This window comes from Solenopsis invicta, chromosome 16 (genome assembly GCF_016802725.1).
Source record: "Solenopsis invicta isolate M01_SB chromosome 16, UNIL_Sinv_3.0, whole genome shotgun sequence".
NCBI classification, from domain to species: domain Eukaryota; kingdom Metazoa; phylum Arthropoda; class Insecta; order Hymenoptera; family Formicidae; genus Solenopsis; species Solenopsis invicta.
The window spans coordinates 4,829,468-4,846,958 of NC_052679.1; the positions used below are offsets into that span (position 1 = coordinate 4,829,468).

Here is a 17,491-nt window from a genome sequence, read left to right on the forward strand (position 1 = left end):
AATAGAGTTCTCAGACATTGCAAAATCTCCTATAGTGGCTAGATCGATAGATAGCTGTTTTACAAAGTTCAATAAGCAAAGGCTAAACAAAAGTAAAAGAAATGATAGCAGCTCAACATTATGTCTAAGTAAATTAATTCAAAACGTATTATTAAATAAAGGATACACCACAGAAAACGGTAATAAATGAAAATAGATATTTATATTTTAGTTATAATCCATTATCAATGTAATCTCGAGGATTAATTTAATAGCGAATTCGGTCAGATGCACTAGTGTGCACTAGTGCATATTAAAGCCGTTGTTCATTGATCTAGTATAAAAATAAACTGCAAATATCTCGAGTGGCGAAATTTTTAATACTTGTATCTTATCAAATAACATAAAAGAGAAAATTTCATAATTTAATCTGTTTATATATTTATACTGATAATGAACACACATCTTACATCAATTCGTGTACGTTGACCTTAATGTGCACCAGTGCACACCGGTGCAGTTCAACCGAATTCGCTATAAGATTTGGATTTTATGGAGGGGGGGGGGGATACATCACAAAAGGTTGTGAACAAGTTTCGAGTATAATTGTATAATTACATTCCTACATATTGAAAGAATGTACAAGAATCTTTTTATTTTTAGAGCCCAAAAATCTTTTGGAAATATACAATACCAATGATCCAATTGGTTTAACTGAATCAAAAATATAGTAAATGATGAAAAATAGATTGGTAGAGGATTAATACGCTCGTTTTTTTCCATCTCGTGCAATTACGAAGTGGTTATGTAAATAGCAAATTTTTCAAAAACACAATAACAGTTGATATAAATATATATATATATATATATATTTATTTTTCCACTAGAAAAAATGCATCTTTTTATTCGTGTATCCTTACATTCCCTCTTGCATCATGATGTGTTCGCGATGCCGAGTGTCTTTTGGTAATAATCTGGATTCTCGAGACACTCAACGAGACATTCACCCAAGTCGTGTTTGGAGATTTGTCGTCCAGGTGAAGAATCGAATAAAACAGTGTACTTGGACTTTGGTGCTTCTAGAGAGAAAAATAAAATACGTGAGACTTTTTCTCAAGAATATCGTATTTTTCTCATTATCTAGGCATACCATATCCGATATACGGTGGAAATATCGCCACCCACTTTAAGCCACTTGATTTGGTTATATCATACATACGCTGATGTTCTTTAGTCACATTTTTATATATGGCAGGCGTTTTCTCAAAATCATGAAACAAAAACTCTGAAAATTTAGTGACAGACATTAATGAAAAAACATCAATGTGATAAAATTCAATATTCAAATGTGCGTTTGCACCAATGTGAACTGACTTTAAACTTGATTGAACTTACTTACTATCCTTTTCTAATTCTTAGAACTATAAAGTAGAAAGATAGAAGAATACAAGAAGCTCCAGAATATGTCAGAAGTGTCAAAAAGATATTTTCCAGCAATTCCACAATATTGAGCACTATAATATATTTCTATTATGATAATTAATGATTTTGGTGCACATTTTACTGTTTCCCAATATTATGCCTTACCTGACAGACATACAGAGATGAGCTCAACATTATGTGCTTTCATGGCATCTATTATATTCTGCATTCCTTGGGATAGTGCAGTAGTAGGGCCTTAAAATAGTATAAAATAAATAAGTGCAACCTATCATTATACAATGACAATGAGATATATATGTACATATAAGAAAATATGTGATGCTTACTCAAGCTTCTCCTGGTACCAAGTACTACCACGACAGCATCTGTTCCAGCTACAGCATTTGCAACGTCTTCCGCATTAGTGACATCTCCAACAACTGCTTCAACTTTATCTTTAAGATCTTCAGGTATCTTAGTCTTGTCTCTTACGAAAGCTTTCACCTCTAGACCTAAATAACAGATAGGGATAATCAAATAAAATACTTGTACTATTAATATGAAGTAATACTTGACATGAATAACAGAATACCAGTTAGAAAATTGATATATGTACACAAAATTACAAAATTGTGTACATAAATTACAAATTGTATACACAGTAATTTTACAAGTATACGTATCTTTAACACAGAAGAAAATGTTAATCACATCATTTTAATAATGTGATTTGACTGACTTCGATTTTATTATTTATTAAATTGTGTTGCATTATTTTGTACAAATAATTATTTTTTTATTTTTTGAAAGAAAAACAAAACAAATTGTTAGCTACTCAATAATTACAGAATTTCTTTTATGTAATAGTTTTATATATACATTAAATCTCGTGTTTTTATTAGAACAAACTTTTGTTTTAAAAGCAGAGTATTATTACATTGCACAATTATAACAACATATATACAGTTCACTGCTAAATAAATCTATAATTGATTTCACACAGATCATAATTCAATTTCAAAATAAATCTATACAACTTGCAATTACATAAATTCTAAATTATCGACAATTATCAATCACTCTATGTAAATTGTCATCATTCTTGAGTGATAGAACGACAATTTTTTGGCCACAGCCAACTAGGTTCGTATCGTATACAGCTAAAGCATACACTTTCCATCTTTCCTTCTCTTCTGTCTAACGTCTGATTGTCACGTCCGCCTCGTTTCGAGTACGGGAAGTGTAATTGGTGCAATGCGGATGCAAAGAATGGATCAATGGATCGTCATTGAGCGAATTGTAGCGTATTGCCGTATTGCGATGATTATGCAAAAAATAGACGTAAGATAAGGGGAGTTACCCTTTTCCACGGCGGTTCTCAGAGAGCATAGCCCAGTGGTCCCCGTGCTGCCAAATATTACGACTCGCCTCATATCTCGTCGAGCTTACAATGCGCGTTATCGCCTGGGATAGAGCGATTATATCTGCTTCGCGAGAACATAGATGACGAATCATTTTTCTCCTCTTCTTTTTTTTATGAACACAGCGCGGGAAGAATCGATGCGACGAGTAGCAGACGAGTGCGTTCGTTGGATTATAATAAATAAAAAATTAGGTTAGGGATGATCAGTTGGCAATTCATAAATTTAAAAATCGGCTAATTTTTTGTTATCGAAGTTGATGAGACCATCAGGATTGGTAAAAATTATGTTTTTAAGCATGTTTTAAACACATAATATTTTTATACAAATTTTTTATATCTTACAAACAAGTATAAGTTGCCCATCAGCTATTGCAAACATTGCACATTGCAAAGATTTTTCTAGATTAATTTTCTCCACACATTCCGACATAACGTATCTTTCGTTTATCGCAGAAAAATATTCTTTGTCGATTTGAATAAGCGCAAAACAAAAACAAATGGTTGGAAACGTTTGATTTACCAATCAGAATAAAAAATTTTACAAATTGACCAATCAAAAGATGCGTTAAAGCATTTGCAGCATTATCTTGACTTGTACAACCCTGTATATATCTTTGAATTATCAATGCTAATTTAAGTTAATTATTATCGTGTAAAGTGCACGGAAGAAAATTGACTGCTATAACGCGATCATTTCTAAGATAAATAATTTCGTAACGCGCTCACAACTATGTTTCAAGTGTGTGTCGTTGCAAAATTCGAGATCGACAATGATGAGCATGATCGTCATGCGAACTTACAACAGAAAGAACTTTTCTGAACGTGGCTCATTATTTTGACATTTTAGCGAAGTTTAAACACATCGAGATAAGAACAATAAAATATGCTAGAATTTTTCTTTTTTTGTTAACAATTTTTGTAAGAGTCACTGATGACAGAGATGAAAGAGAGAGAGAGAGAGAGAGACAGAGAGAGACAGAGACAGAGAAGGGGGAAGCAAATCACAAAGATTCTCATCTTCAATATAGATTACATTAACAATTGTCAGTGTAATTTTTTACGCATGATGCAGACAATCGAGTTTTTAATAAATTTATTTATTATTTATTTAAATATTAAAAAAAAATCTGCCATTCAGACAATATCCGGTAACGATCGATAAAACATCTCATAAGAATATTTAAGGTGGAAGTGCAGATTAAAATGTTAAGCGCAATAATTGTTCAGATAAACCAAAGATTATCTCGTATCTGGAGATAGCTATTTTTAGGCAAAACATGTTTCTCGCAACTAAATTATAAATTTAATTTATTAGCGTGCCATAAAGTCGACACATGACAATACATACATATGATTCGTATTTCGTCCTTCGACTATCTAATATCACAGAGAAGATGAAAGCGGCTATTCCGGCATTTTCCGCTACACTAGCGTCACCTAGGTTCAGACCTTTTAATTCCATCCCCTTTCCCCTGTTGGTGATAACGGACTGATTTCTAAGCCAGTATTCATCACACAAAACATATTCATCATCGATTCTTATATCTAAGATTGTCTTAAATACATACCATCTTAAGATATCATTAATCAGAGAACCGTATTAGCATTTTAATCTTAAAATAAGAAACGACTATGAATATCGGCCCTAGTCTGTTCTTATATTTAAGATCGTCTTAAGCCCGTATCAGACTACGCATTGAAGATTGAGATTAAAACTTAAAGATTAAAATTTGACCAATCAAAACAAGGAAATTTTAACTCCTTTTATTTTGATTGGCCAAAGCTCAATTTTTAATCTTTACTCGTCAATTTTCAATGCGCAGTCTAAAGGGCCTCGCACATGAAATGCATAACATAACATAAGCACAACATAAGATTAAAGGGCCTCGCACATGAAATGCATAACATAACATAAGCACAACATAAGACCGATGGGCCAATGAGCATTCAGCATAAAGTTGCCATATTGATTTACATAACATTTTCATTGGTCCGTCGGTTTTATGTTGTGCTTATGTTATGTTATGCATTTCATGTGCGAGGCCCTTAACGGACCAATGAAAATGTTATGTAAATCAATATGACGACTTTATGCTGGATGCTCATTGACCCATAGGTCTTATGTTATGCTTATGCTCTGTTATGCATTTCATGTGCGAGGCCCTTTATGACGGAATCTGTAAGAAATTGACCAATCATAATCAATTATTCTTTTATACATCAATTATGATTAATTTCTTACAGATTCCGGTATAAGTTAACGGTTACGGCCTGCATAAACCAACCTTAAGAATTAGCCAATCACAGTCGAGAATTCAGATTCTTATTTTTTAATTCTCGACTATGATTGGCTAATTTTACGGTACGTCTTATGGTTACGATTATGGAAGGTGTGTGTTACAACCTTAAAGGGCCTCACACATGAAATGCATAACATAACATAAGCACAACATAAGACCGATGGACCAATGAGCATCCAGCATAAAGTCGCCATATTGATTTACATAAGATTCCCATTGGTTCAGAGACCTTATGCTACGCTTATGCTCTGTTATGCATTTTATGTGCAAAGCCCTTAAGGCCGCGACACAGGCTTTTGCATAGTTGCATAACCGTATGAATGGAAAAATTGATTGGTCTTTTTCCTTATGCATGTGCTAACGGACCAATCAACTTCCTTATGCATACGGTTATGCAGCTATGCAAAAGCCTGTGCTGCGGTCTTAAGACATAAGAAATTGACCAACTATGGTCAATTATTCTTTTTATACTCAATTATGATTGGTCAAAGAACTGCTGGTAATATAATTGGTGGAATAACAAATGCGATTGGTCAATTCTATTAGACTAACCAATTGGTTAGATTGGTGAAAGAGGCTTTTAAGTATCATTTTAAGACGCCATCAATCAATTAGAAAGCCATATCAGCATTTTGAAACATTATTTAAGATAATCTTGAAATAAAAATTAACTATGAATACCGGCCGTAATATTGTGGACAAAAAACGAGGGTACTTAATAATGTTTTTGAGTGCAGTGGGTTTTAACTTAATTCGAGTCAGATTAATGACGCCATATACTAAAATCATCCAAAGAAAACTTAAAATAGAGCATGTAAAATTATTAATCCGCCATGAACCGGGTTAGAACCTACTGTACTCAAAAACGCTCTAATAAGCCGGTATTCATAGTCAATTCTTATTTCAAGATCGTCTTAAGTAACGTTTTAAGATGCTAATACGGCTCTCTAATTGGTTGATGGCATCTTAAGATGATACTTAAGATAATCTTAAATATAAAAATCGGCTATGAATACTAGCCATAGTGTATTCGATTTACTGATTTGACCCACACTCCGAGCGTAAGCTTACGGGGATAGTGATAAACGTGGTATGGGGAAGCATAGGACAAATTCGGCTTTACGTATGCATAAACGAGCCGAATATTTTCGAATCTATTAGCGTTTTCAAGTGCAGTTTTAACCCAGGTTCGACACCATTTGCCGAAATCGTCTAATTAGAACGGACAATTGGACATTCTAATTGGATGATTCCGGTAAATGGTATCGAACCTAGATTAAAACCCACTGCACTCGAAAACGTTATAAACAAATTTGTCCTATGGCCTATAAGTTATAGGCGTTTTTCTTTACATCGATTATCATGCCTTCCTTGTCTAAGATAGCAGTTTATGCTCGGTCTATATTTCCTAAAGCCTGTTCTACAATACGTCATATGTCGGTTGCATAAGCTGTAAGCTGCAAGAATTGACCAATTACAGTTGAATACTCTCCTCACATTCGATTGTGATTGGTCAATTCCTATGGCTTACAGCTTATGCAACCGACATACGACGTATTGTACAACAGGCTTAATGGGCTTTCTACAATGAGCTATTAGTCAGTATCATAAGTTATAAGCCATAAGAATTAAGGTTGGTTTATGCAGGCCGTAACTGCTAACTTATGCCGAAATCTGTAAGAAATTGACCAATCATAATCGACTTATAGAAGAATAATCGACTATGATTGGTCAATTTTTTATAGATTCCGGCATAAGTTAACGGTTACGGTTTGCATAAACTAACCTTTAATCAATCACAGTCAAATATTCTCTTTACATTTGATTGTGATTGATCAATTTTTATGACTTATGATTTATAATAGCTGTTGTAAAAAGCTCATAATAACTTATTATAGAAAGCTCATTATAGGTTTTATACAATAAGCTATTAGTCGATGTCATAAGTTATAAGCAATAAGAATTAATCAATCACAGTCAAATGTGAAGAGAATATTTGACTGTGATTGATCAATTTTTACGGCTTATGACTTATGACACCAAATGATAACTTGTTATAGAAAATTTATTAAACCGAGATCAAAAGTAATCTATGATAGAAATAGGCTTTATACATTAAGAAATCAATTATATAAATAAATCATAAAGAATTTTACAACAATTTTGCAAAACTGTTTCTGCTGAACGCAGCCGTTATCTAGGGTTCTAGTAACCGGAAACTTTCGTCATGATGATTTGCCCATCTATGCATGATCCGTGCCGGCGCTCGTAATCGCGCGCGCGCAAACATACCATTGGCCGCCATTTTGTCACGTTTATTTCTACGCGTATCCCCCACCAGCGTTGAAAACAACCGAAGGTCGACGCTGCTCGCGATCGTGATTTCGAGTGCTCTTTGGTTAGGTTGCTGACTGCGTCGTTACGTTTGGGGCTTCAAAACAGTAAGTAGAAATACGTCTAGATCGTCGTGTACATCTCCATGTTCGTGTCTCGCGCCGGCTACGCTCGGCTTACCGTCCGCGCGGCAACGCCGCACCTCCACTCGGGATCCACGCGTGTGTGTGACTCGCTTCCAAGGAAAACAGAGAAATCGCGCGCGCGCGCGCACGTACGCACGCACGCAAGCAAGAAAGAGCACTTCGTCTCGAAAGCGAAAGGCAATCTCGTTTGGACAGACGTTTGCAGTCGGAAGACCTGGCTTGTCATCCAGATGCCAGTCGCCACCGCCGCAGTTATTTTTCGTCGTCGTCGCCGCCGCCACCGTCGCTCATCGCGCCATTCGGCACTCCTCGTCCGGCGTCGCGACGCCACCGTCGTTCCCCGCCGACGCCACGTTCCCGTGGACGCGGCACGTCTCGTTCTCGCTATAACCTCCAACCTTTCGTATAACCTATATAATTATAACCTCGGACTCGTGTCAAGACGCAGCTCGACGACGATCGGTCGAATCGATCGTGCCGCTGCGGGTGCCTCCGCGCGCTTATCGTTTGTCCCGTAACGGTGATTTTGTTGGCAGCGACGGGAGAGGGGAACGGTGGTACGCCGATAATTTATTCGCTGAGCTGTGTCGCGTCCCCGTGTCATCGTGCTCCGCGGAAGGGGAACGCGCACGTCGTCACGCATGTACGCATGTCGTGAGCTCTTCCGTGGCGACTCGTCGTGTGACGTAACCTCGGACCCGCGAAGCATCATTTGCGTGTGATGTGTGTGCGCGTGAAGACCTGTGTTCTCGAGACCGATCGCGTTTTGTCAAAACGCCTCAAAGGCGTTCTCATAATGTCAGTCAATCTTGCGATAAAAACGTGCAATTTTCACGCGAGTGCCGAGCGATAAGTGCATTTCCGCGTATCGTAAGATTTGCGTATCCGAGTTTGCTAAAGCCAAGCGAGCAGGCCCACTTACTTCTGATTTCATGTGTTGCCAGTGATTTCAGTGATCAAATAGTTTAAAGGCTGAACAAAATGGACGTCACTGGGGATCTGAATCTACAGTGGGTAGGAGACGTGGAGCTGCACGAGGAGGTGATATGTGGCCTGGAGGCACAGCTGGTCGCATCGGAGGAGGAGGTAATTGGCGCCTGTGAGGAGGTAGCAGTGGAGGAAACCGTCGAGTCCGTTCCAGTGGAGAGCCATGTTCCTGCCACCGAGTCTGAGATACTCATGGTACCTCAGAGCAATGACATGGAGTCGATCTACATAGTGCCACAGGATCAGGGGCATGACTATCTAAATATACAAGTGGGAGTCACTGAGGAAGTGATTACTGATAACTGGGACAGACCTGGTCCAGACGATGGGTAAGTTTTTGTGCAGATATGTAAGATAGATACATAATATGCATCTCTCTTTAACAAAACTTTATTTTGACTTCTTCCAGTTTCAATCTAAAGAATACTTTTACTTGGTACATATCTGCCAGCATTAGAAAATTATTTTCTCGATTCTTCAAAATCTTGTTTGCTAACAAGTTACTCCATTTAAAGGGTCGAGATTCCAGAGGCCAAAGTGACTCATGACAATCTTCTGGAATACGATGATATGGAGATACCATTACCGATCGATCAGGACTCCTATCAAAATGCTCGGCCGTATCCATGCGACTTCTGCAGCCGCAGGTTCCGAAAGAAGGCTAATTTGATGAATCACATCGTGGCACATCAGACAGATAGGCCATATGGCTGCAATCTATGTGGGTCTCGCTACGTACGTAAATGTGACTTAAACAATCACTTAAAGGTCCACGCGTACGCACCATCGTCGCAAGACGGCCTCGAGGACGATTTAAATGACGAGGACTCGATGGCGGCTGAAGAGGAGGATGTAACGACCAGTGGCAATAAAGGCAGGCGCAAGAAGGTGCAATCGAGCGCGCCACGGAAAAGGAAGAACAATACTGCCGCTAATGTGCCGAAACGCAACATCGAGAGCATCAAGATAGAGATGGGCAAGTATGTGTATAAACCATACAATGATTATATGGACGCGCTAGAATCATTCCACGAGGACGAGCTGACCGATGGTTATTCTGCACGCAGCGGCAATTACGCATCTAGCTCGAGGTGGCAGATGGAGGAGATGTCATCTGTCACGGGCAGAGAGCAGCCGCAACAGTGGCCTGTCACCGATCCTACGAAGCCGTATGTCTGCCAATCCTGCGGCATCGGTTTTGCTAGGGAGAAGGCACTGGCATCACATGCGCGTATTCATGGTGGTGATAGTCCTTTCGAATGTACCTCATGTGGAGACATGTTTTGGGATATCAATAGTTTAAGGGATCATGTGCGTATCAAGCATGGTGGTACAATTCCCCAGCAGATATCCGATACAGAGGAATATGACAATGAGGCCGCTTACACGGGCGGCAATGAGAGGATCGGCGAGTTTTATTGTAATACTTGCGCGGTACCGTTCCATCGTTTGGATCTACTCAAACGCCATCAGAAGTAAATATTTTAAATTTACGAAAGATATATCAAAATTCCTATCATCTGTCTTGATAAACTCAAATGTTTGGGTATAGTTTATAGGAGTTTCAATAATGATATTTTTTGAAAGTAATTGAATCGATAGTTAAAAGTTTATTGATATCAAAGATTTCATGAAAATATATGAGATGTGTTATTTTAATAATTGGATATTATCGCGAGTGTTAATGTTGAAAATTGTTTTATATAAAGTTTAATATTGTTTATATAGAATTCACATAAAATCAGAGATGGACACAATGGAAGGTTCCAGTCAACATTATACGTGCAATGTTTGTGGAGAAGAATTTGAAGAGGCTCTAGCACTATTAGCACACGCGGAACTTCATGCTCCAAGGTATCCCCAGCTTTTATTAATGTAACAATCATTAGTGCAGAATCAGTATTCAAGTATTTTGTCAATATAATTCACTCCAGTTATAGTATTGAGAGAGAAACATATTGAATATATTGCAATAATATTGATCATAATGTGACTTCAGTTCTTTTTTCTGAATTGGATTTATTTAATAACACATTTATGGGATATTTATACTTATTTAGTAATTTATTTAAAACAAGATCTCCTAGTCGTCGTTGTTTACTGTGCGGGGCGAGATGTCGTGACGAAACAGAAGTCGCGGATCATGTGCGACAGAATCATGCTGAGGATGCACCTCCAAACACATGTACGATGTGTGGAAAAACATGCAAGGACAAGCGCAGTTTACTCAAGCATTCTTGGATACATAATGTCGACAAAACCTTTGGTTGCACAAAGTGCGGGAAGCGCTTCCACAGTAAAGCACGATTACGAAGGTAAATGAGTAGTAATAATAGTAATGGGAACGGGTGGGATATCAATCTTTCCACATCACTTAGATCATCCTCTGTGACTCCCGCTAAAAATTTATGAATTTAAAAGTCTGTATGTACGGAATGTGAGTTTAAACTCACAACTGTCACTTAAGAGTCCTTCGTTCTCACGAAACCACATGATATCCGAAATAAGATAACAGTATAGTAAAAGAAAATTTTAGTTTCCTTGCACTGTATTGTGTACAATATTCATGATTTTGATAAAAATACTTTTATCATAGAACTTCCTTATCTAGTCGAAAATATATTGTGTTGCAGACACATGGTATCGCATCGTAACAAGATGGTAGCTTGCGATGAGTGCGGCGAAGAGTTTCCCGATGGACGAGCTCTCGTGAGCCACCGTCATTCACATAATAGGGAACTGGGCGGCCGTTCTTTTCCATGCCGCGAGTGCGGGAAGACTTTCGGTAGTCGTAGCTCACAACAGATTCATATACGTATTCACACGGGCGAGAGACCATACGGTTGCCGATTCTGTTGGAAGGCTTTCGCAGACGGCGGTACTCTGAGGAAACACGAGCGTATCCACACTGGCGAAAAGCCATATGGATGTGCGATCTGTCCTCGGGCATTTAATCAGAGAGTGAGTTGATCATTAGAATACGCGAAAAAAAGTGAATAATAAATACGCGTTGTTTTACTTATAAAAAAAGAGAAACACACATTGTATTGTATTATTATTTATGTAACTTTTTAATGTTTAAAATAGCGAATAATTAACCATTATCCCAAACCGAAATTATAATCTGGCCGTTTGGTATAATTTCAAAGCATGAATAAAATTAAAAATTATGTTCTATAATTAGACACTTTCGTTTTGATTAGAATGATTAAATTTAATCATTTGTACTTTCTTTTTATTTGCAGGTAGTTCTTCGAGAACACGTGCGCGCTCATCATTCAGGTCCTGATCCAAAATGCGTAGGCAGTGCAACACCATATTTGTGCAAGGTATGTGGTGAGTCGTACAGTACATCCGAGGAGATAGTGGCACATATAGTGCAACATTGTGACGATAACACTGCGTTGAGACGTCAACCTCAGACCGGGCCGCGCAAATATAAGAGGAGACGCAAAACGAAGCCTCTTGAAACAAACACAGTGGTACGTAGAAACGAGTTTTCGTTCGACATGATGGAAAGTAGCGGTGGCGGGGTCACCGGGAGTGGTACTGTTGGTGGCAGCAGCGGTGTCGTCGGTGGAGGTACTGGCACTGGTGGTTCCGATTCGGAAGAAAATACAAAGCGGAAACTTGGCAGGAAGAACAAGCAACATCGATCGAACGTCGAGGAAGGCTATCAGAATGTGCTAAAAAGCTTTGAAAGCTCTCTACAAAACATAAACTCGATTGTAAGCAACTCCAAATTAAACGCATCCAAATCGAAGCTTTCGAAGAAGAAGCTGCGCAAAGAGGAGAAGAAGCAGGAGGCACAAGCATCGAATCAGGCGGGTCGGCCGAAGATGATCCACACGCAGAAGACGCGAGTGCCAGTCGAGGTGGGCAGCGACGGCGCGAAGAAAGGTCAGAAGACAAAGACGATGGTGACTCGTACACCAAAGGTGATGCCGAACGAGCACAAATCCGGCATCTTTCCAGGTGGTGAACGGAATCGGCCGCGCACAAAGAACGTCAGTTATCACATTGAAGGTAAATCGCAAATCGTGCCAGCGACATTTCCGAAGGAAGATGCATCTACGGCGCAGCACTTATTTGTGAACATCAAGCAAGAGCCAGGCATTCAAAAGGCCACAGGTAACAGTCACAGAAACAACAATGGTAATATTGTAGACCTTGGAAAAACTCAGGCATCAACAAACAAGAAAAAACCGTCATCGGCCACTGTGAAGAGAACTAAGAGGCAGAAGCCTGCAGTAGTGAAACAGGAATTGAACGCATCGGCCGTTACAATCGCAGAAGAACAGCAACAGCAACAGCAGTTGCAATTACAAAATAATAATAATAATAATACCATGGAGAACATCGGCGATCCGATACGATTAATGGAACACGCAGTGGATGGCAGTAATCTGGAAGTAGCTTTCGAAGCGAGTGTTGTTACCGCTCAAGATGACGAGGGTGAAAGCATATTGCCAGACAACGCTATGCAAGAAATGGGTAACGGAGACGTTAAGCTTAGTATCAAGGTGGAGTCGGCTCCACAAAGGAGGATGCTCGCCGTACATAGTGTAATCACACCAGTGGACGATGTCCCGGAAACGATAATACCGGACACGGTAGAGTATACGTGCGAGATGTGTGCCGCAGTGTTCTCCAGCCGTGCCGAGTTATTGGTGCACGTGCCGATACACATTTGATTTAATAATTTGTCCGAGCCAAAGAGTGGCACGGAGGTTTGTTCTACTTCTTTAAGTATACTTTTCGTTTAATCGAATCGCATAGTTTATCACGGATGAGGTTTGTTGTTTTAAAGGAGGTGACGATCGTTGAATTCCCTCTATCACCACCACTATCTTCATCACTCGCTCTTTCCCTTCTTCCCTGTACTTCTTATTGTTCGATTCTCTATCGAACATTGCGATTTTATCGATAACACTCATAACTTCGTTAGATGCACTCGAATTTTCATGTTATATATATTGAAGGATTTATTGACAGTCTTTTAATTCAATTAGCATCGCTCGAGAATCGTTTCTTTGTATCATTTCATGAATAACTCAAATTTAAACTTTCTTGATGTTTCAACATGTATGTGGCTAAATGATCGAATCAAATTGTTAATGACAGTACAGACATATTCGGTACCAGGAACTGTTAAATATCATAATATATGTTATGTATTAGAAGTGGGAAGTAACGCGTTACGAGAACAATGAATCTCCATTATGATACACTTTTATTTTTTTATAATAACGATTTGGAAATGATTTTATAATTTTTCATAATGGTAACAATAATACCAGAGTTGGAATAGTCACTTTTGACAAGAAACTCTTTTTAATTACGCTTTATTCATTGAAAAAAGTAAAAATTATTTAACTTGTTATGTAACAGGTAAGGATAATGTATTATGTTTTCAATGAGTAATGCGTAATGGTAACGAGTTATTTATCAAAAGTGATTATGTTAATCTTGATACTACTATTACTGTTGTGTGAAAAAAATTGTATATGTATAATTTTATTACTAAATTATTATAATAAAAATGTACTGATAATGATATAATGGAATAATAACATTAATCGTAACGTTATTTTTCGTTCCTCGTGTACATCGTGATATAGACACAATATGTATCAAAAATAAACTATATAAAAAGCATATATAAAATACATATATTATGATATATAAATGAGGCTACTTATTTTGTATCTGACGTGTACAACTCGTCATTGTGTTCCTTTTATACCGTTTGGACTTTCAAAATTTGTACGATGAAATACATACAGCAAAATTTTACAATTGCAATGACAGTGCTGGACTGAAAAGCAGAATACAAGGTGCATAAACACAAACACTTTTTCATACATATGATACAGTATGAACATATATAAATGAAAAAAAGAGATCCTAAACATCGATATGATCAATACTTCTAAACGTTATTATTTTGACCATGATTACTTATTTTTTTATAATTATAATTTAATTCACGAAGTTTTTGACTCGTTGAATTGATCGAGCAAAGGCAAGGAGTAAAGTGTTGAATTATCGAGCGATTTATTTTTAGTACTTGTTAGTTTCAATCAATATAGGATAACGCCTGTGTGTATCGTGAGATCTGTATTGTATTAACTATACATTCGGATATATTAATTATACGTTATTCTGTTAATTCAACTTTTGTTTTTTCGAAGAAAAAAAAGAAGAAATATTTTAAAAGGCATATTTATTTGTATTAAAACCGAGATAAGAGATATTGGAAATAAATACGATATCAATTTGAAAGGATTATATATATAATATATATATGAATGCATCAAACACTGGATGAATTAATGTCGATTCTATAGGGTATCTATAAAGTCTGTCCGCATTCCCTATGTTTCAGAAAGTGTTCAAGATTGAAAGATCAAAAAATACATTCGATTATTTCAAAGGATTATTCTATCTCTCCTTTAATAAAAGAGTAGAGCTTTTCAAAATAATCGAACGTATTTCGCGTTAAGGTATTAACGTTTTTCATAATTTTGAAACCGTTTCCGAAATAAAGAGGACGAGGATAGACTTTATGGACATATTCTGTACAATAATCGTCAAAAATAAAACTTTGGTGATTAAAAAAAAAGAAAGATTAACTATACATAATAACTGTACGACATTGCACGCATTTTTGTGTGAATATCAATTTCTATATAATGCAGTTTTAATATGTGCTTCGCGAATAGTCATATAATCACCTCTTTGAATGCGACCATGCGACCGTTATAATTATACGTATAATTTTACGAGTAAAGAGAAGAGAAAATCAGTGAGAATCATTTCTGATGTGATAGTACCACTGTCTCTAATACCAAGTAATCATCGCGATGCACTTACTGTTCTATAAAAATAGGTGTTTATTGGATCTGACATGTCAGATTTTATACAAAATTAATGACTTCATCTTCTTGTATATACATTAGTTATATTTTTAAGTTGCTTTTGATATCATAAAATAATAATATCACATATACATATATATGTGTATGTATGTATATATTTTCTTACATAATATATAAAATATATGTACAGGGTATTTGATAATGATTACACTCTCGCATAGAAATAGAATGGATTAAACTGAGTCGAAAAGTTCTATATCATTTTGCGATTTTTGCGAATAGTTTCAGGTTATTAATTTATAAAGATAACCGAATTCGTCTGGCCTATCTCCAAATGCGATGCGTAGAACATACTTTCAAATATTTTCTCACATATAACAGCGATGACTGCTAAGTGGTCATATCTTTCCGCACGCTTAGATTTAGCAATATATCGGGCAAATTTGGCTATCTTTTTAAATTAATAACTTATTAATTATTTTACGAAAATTGCAAAATGGTACATAAACTTTTCAATTCAGTTTAGTCAATTCTATTACTATGCGAAAGTTTAATAATTAATTATCAGACACCTTGTATATAATGTTACGTATATTACGTACTGTGATATACATATGTACATATATATACATATACATATATATATTTATATTCAAAATTGTATAAAAATGTCGCACTGATATATCTGTTATTATGATTGACACATAATAAATGATTAAATTTGTTATTCTATTACTCGTGGCTGCGAGTTCTATCTAATTCAAATATTTTTTTTCCATAAGGCGATTATATATCGCGCAAGGAAGGGATCTCAACTGTTTCTATGGAATAGAAATGTTAAAAAGAATAATATCGAAATATATGTCTGTATAATATTATGTGAGATTTATACATTTTATAAGTCTCATCGAAGACTAATACTTTTCACTATCAAATTCACGAGTTCTTTTATTTATTTATTTATTTAATATTTCTCTTTATTGTCACATACATATTCGCGTATTTTTTTGCGTAAATTACACAAATTGACGTTAATTAAAAACACTCGGTGCGTTTTTTTTTTAAATTAAATTCTAAATTAATCCCTATTTTCTAACGTAAGTTCTAAATTAAGATTTAAGAATTTAATTAGTTTTTAGAATATATAATTCAAGGATAAATGTGATGTATGAGATATTATTTTCATGTGTTCAAAACTTTTTGTCAGACAATTATAACGGTAAAGAAGAATATTGGATTCAACACTTTATCTACACTTTTGCGACACCGTCTTTCGAATTTTTCGGATAATGTTATTCTGATAGCGATATTTTTATTACTGTATTGCATATTCGAAGTATTAGTTATTGGAAATAGAGCTGTTTTTATATCACACGATACGCATAACTTCAACATTGATAGAGTGAGTGAATGAATGAGTGAGTGAGTAAAAGAAAAAGAGACTGGCGCATATTATGTAATATGTAGTAGAATGATTGTTTGTCGAATGTTTAGAAAAAAGGGAAAAACACTCGCGAATATATCCTTAGCTCGACGTTGACACGTGTATTTTAGACATTTGTATTTATACCTCCTCATTGATTAAGGCAATCAATCAAAAAAAAAGAAAAAAAAGAAAAAAGCACAAAAAGATTAAGTAGAAAAAAAGGAACGAGTGCATGCCCTATTTTTGTAGCCAAAACGTATTTTGAATACGACGAAAATTTTCGCATTATCGAAGCGCGCGTTTTTTCGCGGTAAGATGTACATTTTATTGTTTGATACTGTGATGAGACAGAATCGGCGGCGTGCAGTGCCTACCTAGAACTTCGTTTCCATTTCCACCGGAGGAAAATAAAGGAAAAAATGGCGAGAGTCAGTCGAAGGGACATTGGATTTTGACGAGAACGGGAGAGATTCAACGGTCAACAAAATGTTAACAAATGAGTCTTTAACTATCGTGGATTAGACGAGACCGCATTGGCAAAGAAAAACTTTGCATTATAACAAAAAAAAAACAATGAAAATGAGGCTAATCCA

General features: G+C 36.4%; 2 protein-coding genes across 4 annotated transcripts; one reads left to right on the forward strand and one right to left on the reverse strand.

Annotated features, from left to right (window-relative positions):
• Positions 1-562: 562 nt before the first annotated feature.
• On the reverse strand, positions 563-3,000 carry LOC105203453 (flavin reductase (NADPH)). The gene is made up of 5 exons (XM_011172254.3): positions 2,762-3,000; positions 1,749-1,913; positions 1,567-1,656; positions 1,130-1,264; positions 563-1,058 (listed from the first exon to the last, which is right to left on the reverse strand). The coding sequence occupies exons 1-5, from the start codon at positions 2,832-2,834 to the stop codon at positions 913-915; spliced, it is 609 nt and encodes a 202-aa protein (XP_011170556.1). The 5' UTR covers positions 2,835-3,000; the 3' UTR covers positions 563-912.
• A 4,418-nt stretch (positions 3,001-7,418) lies between these two features.
• On the forward strand, positions 7,419-17,111 carry LOC105203467 (zinc finger protein 252). Of its 3 annotated transcripts, XM_039458835.1 has the most exons (9): positions 7,419-7,565; positions 8,549-8,920; positions 9,001-9,027; positions 9,107-9,571; positions 9,659-10,066; positions 10,320-10,445; positions 10,670-10,906; positions 11,225-11,552; positions 11,837-17,111. In XM_039458835.1, the coding sequence occupies exons 2-9, from the start codon at positions 8,586-8,588 to the stop codon at positions 13,283-13,285; spliced, it is 3,375 nt and encodes a 1,124-aa protein (XP_039314769.1). In that variant the 5' UTR covers positions 7,419-7,565; positions 8,549-8,585; the 3' UTR covers positions 13,286-17,111. The 3 variants fall into 3 exon arrangements, with proteins under 3 accessions (XP_039314769.1, XP_025988781.2, XP_025988782.2); XM_026132996.2 differs by lacking the exon at positions 9,001-9,027 and having other exon boundaries at positions 9,107-10,066; XM_026132997.2 differs by lacking the exons at positions 7,419-7,565; positions 9,001-9,027 and having other exon boundaries at positions 8,278-8,920; positions 9,107-10,066.
• Positions 17,112-17,491: the final 380 nt, after the last annotated feature.

Excerpts from the sequence above, each read along its gene's own strand:
- LOC105203453 (XM_011172254.3), bottom strand. The coding sequence starts at position 2,834 with ATGAGGCGAGTCGTAATATTTGGCAGCACGGGGACCACTGGGCTATGC. Across the intron at positions 1,914-2,761 it reads GAGAACCGCCGTGGAAAAGG|GTCTAGAGGTGAAAGCTTTC; the intron begins GTAACTCCCCTT and ends TCTGTTATTTAG. Across the intron at positions 1,265-1,566 it reads CATCTCTGTATGTCTGTCAG|AGTTTTTGTTTCATGATTTT; the intron begins GTAAGGCATAAT and ends CTAAATTTTCAG.
- LOC105203467 (XM_026132996.2), top strand. The coding sequence starts at position 8,586 with ATGGACGTCACTGGGGATCTGAATCTACAGTGGGTAGGAGACGTGGAG. Across the intron at positions 10,067-10,319 it reads CTACTCAAACGCCATCAGAA|AATTCACATAAAATCAGAGA; the intron begins GTAAATATTTTA and ends TTGTTTATATAG. Across the intron at positions 11,553-11,836 it reads CTCGGGCATTTAATCAGAGA|GTAGTTCTTCGAGAACACGT; the intron begins GTGAGTTGATCA and ends TTTTATTTGCAG.